The following is a 10,034-nucleotide window of genomic DNA, read 5'->3' as shown; positions in this document are numbered from 1 at the left end:
CCCGCACACACACACACAGACACACACACACACATTCCCACAGTGATAATATGTTCATTTACGCGGCCTTGAGAGCACAGAAGATGATATCCAAACGCACATATAGAACCTAAAATATATCTTTACTTCACTTGGTGTTCATTTAATTCGTCTATGATCCTTTGTGTCCTAATCTTCATCATGCCTTATTGTCAACATGTGTATTTGTGTTTATTTGTTCATTTATCAGAGGCTATAAGAATATGGTTAGTAGGCTGTATCTAATTAGGTTTTTTTGAATATTCACACCAAAATAACACACGACAAGCACAGTGGGCGGGGATACAGCACTCGTGGGTTAACGTAAATCTTTAAAGATAAATCGTTGGTCGCTTTGGTTTGCAGACTTAATTGAAGTGCAGGCAGTTAAACCTTAAACCTTTTGACATTTGTGTTATTGCAACGAAATAATGACTGGAATATGTTTGAAATTTTGTTTTCGAATATTGTCACATTTATTACTACTACTTTATTATTAGTAAAAAATGCACCGAACAATACTGGTTTTAATGTCATGAAGCAAAGCCTTTCTGAGGTGACACTGTCTGGACTATTTTAAAGAGTCGAGTTGCTGAAACATACAGTATGTGTGATGACGTTTGGAGACTATAATGCGCATTTCATTCTTTTGTTTTTTCCTTTTGATATATTTTGGGTGGACAAAAATAATACATACAGAAACGGAACTATATGTTTTCGCAGAACGTGTAGGTGGTTTAAACAAATGTATTTTGGATATTCCGTTTTATTGATGAGCACATGCCCAAACGCACACATCCACACTCTCTAATATGAAACACGCAGCCTACAGGCTGTTGGACACTACAGGCAGGTTCTGGACGAACTGATGGCCAGATATGCAAAGCATGTCGGGTCGGTGTGTGAAAATGACCCGGAGAGACGCTCCTCGCACTCGTCCGCCTGTAGACGTGCTTCATTCACCAGCTCTACGTTTACCACATAGGGATCTGACGGCTGCACAGAGCGCTCCCAAAGCGGGCGGGACCGGCGAAAGTTCCGGGGGGCTGTGATTACTCGTGATTGGTTGCATTGTATTGTGACTGACAGGTCCCTCTCTCCGGCTCTCATCTAAGCTCCGGTTGTTGATACTCACCAAAAGTCCACACGGCTCTCACGGATGACGGAGACAATATTAACCTATACTTCCTCTCGGCTCCCTCCGTGTCCCACGCTGTCCCTCTGGAGGACGGACGGACCGTCTCAACAAGGCACTGGACTGTCACCGTGGATTCGCTGACTTTCAGACTCGGTGTTCTGAACTTTTCTTGCTCCCTGCGAGCTCGTGACGTCGTCCCATTCCTCTCGCTCTTCTGCCGCAAGACCGCAAGAAATGGCAGAAAAGCGACGATCCCCGTGTGTACTGAGTGTCAAGGCTCATGCATTTTCTGTAGAAGCGCTGATCGGGGCGGAAAAACGACGCAGAACGGCCAGAGAAAATGCCGTGTCCACTGGGTACGAGGACGGAACTGATGTGTCTGATCTAACCGGGAGTCCGGGGCCGCGGGCCGACAGAGCGTGCACCAGCGACCGGGGCAGCGAAGCAGAGTGCGCAAGTGACGGATCCCGTGAGTAACAACAATACGCATAAACATAATAAAAATAATAATACACGGAAGACGGGAGTGGATACTGACTTATTTAAAATCATAGTCACATTAGAATAAACCCTACAGGCCTAATCACTATCCATTTATTTTATAATCATTTTACAGGTAAACTGCAAATTATCCAGAGTTTTTTTTTTTTTACTATTATCATATTTTAAGGGGGAAAAAAATTCTCCTTTGGCTAATAAATATGCGGCAGTACAGTTGTATGCACTACCATAATGTATGTTGTCCTCAGCTCATTGCTTTGGGAACTTCAGTAATTTGAAGTGAAATATGCAGGCTATGAACTAAAAAATATTATTATTTTTGGCTTTTCACTGTGAGCGCTGCACGGTGGAAGCGTGGTGTCATATCACGGCGCTGGTCTAGTAAATATGAGTGGTGTGAGTGTGACTAATGTGAGACGCTTTATGAGTTGTGCTGCAATCATAAACACACCAATTAGCAGCGCATAAAGGCAGAGGAACTGCCACGGAAAGGATGCTAAGAGGTCTACAGAAAGCATAGACCGACTGCCCCGAATACTGCTGCAAGTTTCTAATGCGTTGGGCTGAGGCTTGTCTTTGTGACTTGCTGGGCCCCTGTCTAAGGTCCATAAATGTCCAGCGGTTGAGCAAATAACTACAACGGTGAAACACAAAACACTAGGGGGTTCCCCAAACAGTTCCTCAAAATTAATAAAGGGTTTGAATACCTAGTCCATCATTACATTCCAATTAAAACTGTGTTCAGTGTAATAAAGTTAACATTTTCAAATCATACTAATCCGGTGTAAGAGCTATAAGTAATAAAATACAATAGGCCTTGTACTATAATCTCCTCAGATTCTAAATTCACTTTTACAAAGTGACTGTAATGTACAAAACATGGGGATTATTGTGATACTGCAGCCTTAACTAGCCATTATATAGGAAAGAACTAATATATTGATAAGTCATATTCATGCAGCTTATATGGCTTTTTTTATTATCATTCGTGTGGAAATTTGTGTTGTTGAAAAATGTCTTGTAGCCTATTCTGAATAAAGTAGTTATTGAGTTACACGAGAAAATGTCTAAAAAAAGTAACACCTCATAAGTGAATAATTACTGCCTTGGACGTGTGTGTGTGTGCTCGTTAGTGTTAGTATTAAAATGTGTCAATTTCGCCTCTTTCCGGTTCAGCGGAGAGCGAGGACGCGCTGCTGGAGAGCCCGCAGCCCGGGGCTGTGTGCACGACGCCGGTGAGATGCACCGGAGAGGAAACCCGCGTGGACCTGCAGGGATCAGACCTGTGGAAACGGTTCCACGAGATTGGCACAGAAATGATCATTACCAAGGCTGGACGGTACAGCAGAGTTGATATAGCAATGGAAATCCTAATGTTATGATCAAAAATAAAATGTCTAAAGTATTATGTTGCTAAAGAACAAATTATACAGCTTATATATTAGCCTATCCGGAAAAGAAAAATGTGTTTAATAAAAACACGCCCCCCCAGGTTATAAAATGTGACATAATGAGATAAATAACAAACGTAGCTTTGGAGAATTGATAATAAACTAATTTTAAAAAATCATCGTTAAACATTCTTCTGGGCGGGCTGTAGTTTAGCTAAAACCTCCATTGTAGATGATTTATTTAGTTTTTCCTGACAGGCGGATGTTTCCCGCTATGCGTGTGAAGATTACGGGCTTGGACCCACATCAGCAGTATTACATTGCTATGGATATAATCCCTGTGGACAACAAACGATATAGGTAAGGTGCACTGCAGTACTCTGCACAGCATACATGTATCCAAAACGTGGTCATAGAAATCGAATGATCATTTAATGAATTGAAAGATATTTGATATGAGCCAAAATAAAATCGAAATTCGTTATAAGAATATAAATATGTGAACATCTGACTGGCCTTTAGGCTCGCATACACGCATAGAAACAGGGATATTGCTGTAACTTTCGTTAGCATGTAGTCTGAATTTAGTCGTATAGGCCTGTTCCTGGGACAATCCAAGGTTTTTCAATTGTGCAACCTCAGTCCTCGCTCCACAAATGGCTCTTGGCACCGGTGTTTTGTCATGGCGGTTTGGTCGCCCCTTTTGGAAAAGGTCCTTTGGATGCTTAACCTCTCCCAACCCAGAAGGTCAAACCAACAAATGTCGTTACGATACAGACGAAAACAACGTTTCTGCATACCCTGCACCGCAGGTCTGTCATTTCCAAGCTCCAAGAGCCTGATATGCGTAAAGACAATTTTTAGCGGAGCGGTGATGAGTGATGTCTATAGAGAAGCTGTTATTCAGTCATGCTGACAAGATATCATACAGGGAGCAAACACCACAGGTTTGTGCTCAGCAGCAGCACGCACCCTTCAGAGAACGAGGAAGGAAACGCTTAACAGCAGGTGATGAACACTAAGTGTGTTACTAACTTTAGACCATTACCAGGCACATATGGTTTTAAGCTGGGACATATTAAATTGCATAGGCCTGTTTATATTAAAATGATCGAAATAATTAAGCTCCCCATTTAAAAGATGATGCGCAGCTACAACACTGAGGAACACGCTGTTACTAACATCAAAAATAGTTTGCATACACATTTCTTTAGGAAAAGACGCACAAACAGGCCATTGGTGCTCAGATGTAATTAAGACGCATCCAAAAGCGGATGGAGATCTAGTGACTAATCACGTCGGTTTTAGCGTATAATGCCCCTGGAGCTGAATAACACAATCCAAACGTCACTGTATTCATTTGCCACCCTGTGTGTGTGAATTGTGAAGGTATGTGTACCACAGCTCCAAGTGGATGGTAGCGGGGAACGCGGACTCCCCTGTGCCGCCCAGAGTCTACATCCACCCGGACTCCCCGGCCTCAGGAGAGACGTGGATGCGTCAGGTGGTCAGCTTCGACAAACTGAAACTGACCAACAACGAGCTGGATGACCAGGGTCATGTAAGTGCCACGAAGCAAACTAAAGTACATTTTTGTGAAAGGATAAGTACCTTTCTAGCTGGTGTTATAGTTTCTGTAATGAGGAGTTCCCCTAAAAATTAACCTGCCATTTTAAAAAGTCTTTATCACAACAAAAGAAAAAGCCTGCAGATGCATTATGTGGTGCATGTAATAATTTTTAAAAGGACACGAGTACAATATTTTTTTAAATAAAGTGCGATTAATTAATTAATGCTATTGCATGTATCTGTTGATTTGTGGTTCCCATGTTTTTTTCTCCAGCGACCACGTTTTACAGTTGTGAATAACTTGAAATGTTAAACGCTGATTAACTTTAAGACCCAAAGATTGATTTTTTTCCCTCTTTGTTCAGATCATTCTGCACTCCATGCACAAGTACCAGCCACGTGTGCACGTAATCCGTAAGGAGTGTGGAGAGGAGTTATCACCAGTGAGAACCATCCCTGTTGGAGAAGGCACCCGCACCTTCTCCTTCCCTGAAACTGTGTTTACCACCGTCACTGCATATCAGAACCAACAGGTAGCACAGCTGACCTCCACCAAGCCACATAACTTAAAAACAACACAAACCAGTCTCAAAAATTCCATGTTATTGTGGTTACATCTGTAGCTGGCAACAACTGATAAAGATTTAAAATACATTTCTGAAGGTCACCGTGTTTTTTTTTTTTTTTTCTGCAACGAGATTCAGACACAGCAGGTCTCTAAAATGTAAAAAAATAAAAGAAAGTATTTTGCTTTCTTCCATGATAAGGATTTTATGATTTTCCACTTCATCTGGTCCGCATTTTAAAGACAGATTCCTCTTTCAGTGAAAGTGCACATGTATGTGTGTGTTAAAGGGAGGGAGGGAACATTTCTGGAGATGAGAGTTTCACTAGTTCTACCAAGGAAAGGCTTATCAGACTGATTATGAAAGAGCCATTCATTTAAGTTTACTTACTTCCCCTTGAGTGTCTAATGTCTCAGATTTTCTGGATCTGAACTCCCCAAATTTGAAAATCAGCTTTACTAATGGAAAGCTGATGGATTTCTGGATTTTTGCACTGGACTCGTCACTATACACTCTCCAGCAGGATGTTAGCTGGGCTTGGCTGCCTTTCAGCACAAGATGACTGAAGTCAGAAGGTGGTGGAGATGCCTATAAAATCTCTTTGGATGTGGGTCACAGAGCGCGGCCTTAAACACCATCCACAGCCTGGACAGCTTCATGGCAGCCTCGCAGACATTACCAAGTGTCTGTTCCCATATTTAAAGGACACAATCTGCTGATAACCTTTCTAATAAGTGTATTTATTTGTAGATTGGATAGTTAGATTACAGAGAAAGAAAATCATAAATGTGTGTAAAATCATAAAACAATTTTCATAATTCAGATGTTATCAAAGATATCTGATTTTTAAATAATTAGATTTTTTTGTTTGTTTGTTTCAGATTACAAGGCTGAAAATTGACAGAAACCCATTTGCCAAAGGCTTCAGAGACTCTGGCAGAAACCGGTGAGTTTGATCCAACCACAGAGATTTTCACATTATCTCGTGCATTAGAGCTTATGTGCATTATTTTCTGGCTTGGTTATGGGTTTTGTCACGGCCATTTCAGTCCGATTTTATGGGGAGAAAAGCTATGTATTTATTTTTTCTCAGTGGAACATTTGCAACAGCTTCACTTTAAATTGACTAAACTAAACAGTTGGGGCACATATTATTATGGGTTCATTATATTAATTGCTGATGAATTTTCATTTAAATGTGCTAACTTTAAAGGGACATAAAATACCTACACTTGCATAGTTACAGGCACATGCTTTGAGAGGGAAAAATCTAACCTCGGCTGCAAACCTAAATGGAGCGTCAGATTCCAGTCTGCCTCTGGAACATAAACATCAACAGCAAAATAATAAAAGTCAAGAGTGTTCTGTAGAAAAATCTGTATAAACACATTTCTAAACATATATAAACACAGCATTAAAACAACATAGCAGTAAAACTCCAACGGTTTCAAGCAGCCACTCCCCTGAGGCCTCACAGAAATCATTAGGAGGGGAGGGGAAGGAGAAAGAGGAGGAGAGGGAACGTGCGAGACAGAATATTTGAGATAGAGTAAGGTAGAGAACGGCAAACTGGAGAACCAAAGGACCCTGACAGCTGACCCTATAAACCTTAAACTCAGGAAGGCCGAAACGAAAACTCCCTTTAAATATTACAGGAAGAGTTAAGCAGTTTGCTAAATAAACTTCAGCTCTGATAGGCTGCTTTGGAGTACACAGAACCTCTCCGGGCAGCTTGTCTAAATTATCACCGTGGCTACAACCCTGCGGGGGGGAGGACTTTTATCCTCACGCTAACGAGGGGTAACAGAGCACTCGCCTTACCCCGCCACAGAAACCCTTTGCCCCACCTAGAGGAGGAGGGAGACGCAGATTTGGGGAGGAAAGGGGAGTCCCACCTCATAAATCCTTGTTGCGGCTTCCTGCTCCTTCGTCCTGATTCGCCCGTAAAAGCCGTGTGAAAGCAATTACCTATGAGCACCCGGCTGGCAACAGCCAATGGCAGCATGGCGTTTATGCCCCTCATTACCTGTGGTCTCCATGGAGATGGCCAGGGAGGCCCCACGGGTAACTAAGATGGCCACCAGGTGGTTTGCGTAATGTATAACCCAGTGAGGAATACTTGGCGAGAATGGCTGCAGCTGCGTCACTGACTACACAAAGTGCAGGGCTGGGAAACTCGGCTCCAAATGATTTGGTGATGATTCGTCAGCAGTGCAAATGTTTGTGTGTTAACGTGCATCTGTGCTCTACAGGATGGGCCTGGAGGCTTTGGTTGAGTCTTACGCATTCTGGCGTCCATCTTTGCGAACACTCACATTTGAAGACATCCCAGGCATGGCCAAGCAAGGTAAAGTCAACTCATCAAACCCAATTGACAAAAACATTTGCCATTTCCTTATATGAATATATTACTTACAAGAGTTTACAAAGGTTGTCAGTGCTTTATAAAAAATAATGGTCATGACAACAATGTTTATACTGCTGTTTAACTACGGTTATGTTGGACCCAAAAGCAATTTGGTTACGGTCAGGAAAAGTCACAGTATTTGTACATCTAATCGACCACCCTGACCTCCTCATGGAGAGGTTTTGTTAAAACATTATGAAAGTGAGACAACAGCCATTTGCTGAGCCACAACATTTATTTGTCTGGTTAACCTAAATTAGGTTGTTAGGGGTGCATTTATCCAGCTTTTTCTCTCCTTCTGGGAATTGGTCAACTTTAATACTCATCTGATATCAGCGCATGCTTTTTCCAAATAAAAAAATCCACATACCACACTGTGCAGGGTTCATTGAAACAATTTCATGTAAGTAACGTTGCTTTAGCCAAAAAGTCAGGCCAATTGGTCTTGTCATGGCCAACAGTTGATTTAACTAATAAGGTCAGCACTGATCCAGTGTGTTAAGTTGCTACATTCCTATATCGTAGCTGTTTAAACAGATATCCACAGCATCTGGAAAAGTGGATGTGTGCTCAACTTTTCTGTTGTTTGGCTGTGTTTCTGTAGGAGTCCCAGGAGCACATGGAGCAGTCGGAGCATCATCTCACCTGCTCTCCACATCCCCGTGCTCCTCGCCTTTCCAAGTTTGCCCTCTCAGCCCGTCGGACTACGCCTGCAGCCGCCCTACACACCCACTCCATCGCTACAGCAACCCTCCAGAGCCGTTCCCCCCTCCCAGAGGTCCATCAGCATATGAAGGTGAAGGATTCTGTTCACTGCCTCTCCCTGGTTCTCAACTTGGCTATCTATCCAACCCCACCCCGCAGGGTTATGCCGGTCTTCGCCTCCACACACCACCCTACAGCCTGTATGGTTACACATTCCCACCTTCACCACGCCTCGCTGCCAGCCCTGATAAAATGGCTGCCGCTGCCACTGCCAATCATCAGAGCTCCTTCCTTGGCTCGTCTCCTAGTGGGACTCTAACGGACAGTCTGGGAGTGCTCAGTGGAGGACAGCAGGGCTTCTTGTTTGACTCTCGAACTTTAGGACTAGCAGTTACCCAGTCAGGAGGTGGGGCCTCACAGGTGACCGCCCACATGGGCTGAATTTTACTCTGGACATCAAGTGTTGTCAAGAAAACCAAATGACGCCCTGCAATGGGTGACTGTTGCTTTGGATTAGAAAATGTTCTATTAATTAATCATCCATTTGGACAGGAAGGACTGAAAGATCTAACCACTGCGACTGTGAACATAAAGAGCTTGGCAAAGCCTCTTTCTTATCATTCAACCATGTTTTCTACGACATACAGTTGCAGTGGTCACCAAAGAAGGAAATGTCCTGCAGCTTTGGATAAGGGGCCCGACCAATGTAGCCCAGTGACTGAATTCCAACTGAATATGGACTGGGCAAAAACTAGGCTGGGCCAGGAACTCAAAGCAAGCACTTGAACGCCCTTAAGCAGTAACTAATATACTCACACAGCATTCTACAATGTCTCCATGATCTTACTTTGGCCGCAGTTACTGATTACTAATTGCGAGCTTTCTTTCTAAGGACAAATATCTTTCATCAGTTAAGTTCTTTCTCATTACATGCCTGGAGGTCTCGATCAAGTCTTTGGATTAACAAATATGTAGCTAGTAATATGCACTATAGGTGGGACCTTTTCACCAATCAGACTTAAAAAGAAACCTTTTACATGCAACACCAGGAGCCTGTCACATAGTACCACGATACTCGATAAAAAAAGCATAGGAGCCATCCCAGTGACAGATTTGCCTCCTTAAGGATCGATGAGGTTAAAGTTGTGGCACAGTAATGGATGATGTACTGATCTTCGTAATCTGCATTAACTTTGACAGACATTGACTTGATGCAGCTGTTTGGATGTCAGGCTGATGTAGACATAAATTCAGAGGATGTACACTACAGTACAGTACATACAGTAGCAAGGGAATAGCAGGCTGGAGGAGAAATGTGTATATTAAGGGCTGTGAGACCCTTTGCACTTAAAAACCCCAATGCACCTGCTTCTGCTCTTCAAACTGAGTCAGGTACAGGCAACCCTGAAGTTGACCCAAAATCCTTTCTTTGCAAACACAGTATACCAGCACGCTTTGTGGACGAGGACATCACTATGTTCTTTGACTTTTATGAGCCAAATAAAATATATCTATCCGTGTCTTGTAACCATTATCTTACTAATTTAACTGAATTCAGGTGGTTTAGTAACAGAATTGTGGGTTTGTGTGTGAGGTGTTTTTACATTTTTACCAAACAATTCATATTACAGTATTTTTAAAACTAAAAAAAATGTATGTTTATGCATTTGCACTCATGCACACAAGCACACACACATAAACAGTGCAGACACACCCAAATAATGCATTCACGTCTTCTT

At 42.5% G+C, this 10,034-nt stretch overlaps 1 protein-coding gene across 1 annotated transcript; it reads left to right on the top strand.

Annotated features, from left to right (window-relative positions):
* Nucleotides 1-1,126: 1,126 nt before the first annotated feature.
* Nucleotides 1,127-9,815, top strand: tbx18 (T-box transcription factor 18). The gene is made up of 8 exons (XM_067482772.1): nucleotides 1,127-1,625; nucleotides 2,834-2,996; nucleotides 3,307-3,408; nucleotides 4,438-4,609; nucleotides 4,983-5,150; nucleotides 6,065-6,129; nucleotides 7,436-7,530; nucleotides 8,195-9,815. The coding sequence occupies exons 1-8, from the start codon at nucleotides 1,391-1,393 to the stop codon at nucleotides 8,734-8,736; spliced, it is 1,542 nt and encodes a 513-aa protein (XP_067338873.1). The 5' UTR covers nucleotides 1,127-1,390; the 3' UTR covers nucleotides 8,737-9,815.
* Nucleotides 9,816-10,034: the final 219 nt, after the last annotated feature.

The sequence above is a fragment of the Channa argus genome, chromosome 17, assembly GCF_033026475.1.
Source record: "Channa argus isolate prfri chromosome 17, Channa argus male v1.0, whole genome shotgun sequence".
NCBI classification, from domain to species: domain Eukaryota; kingdom Metazoa; phylum Chordata; class Actinopteri; order Anabantiformes; family Channidae; genus Channa; species Channa argus.
The sequence above is the reverse complement of the archived record's forward strand: the minus strand, read 5'-3'. Positions and strand labels throughout refer to the sequence as shown.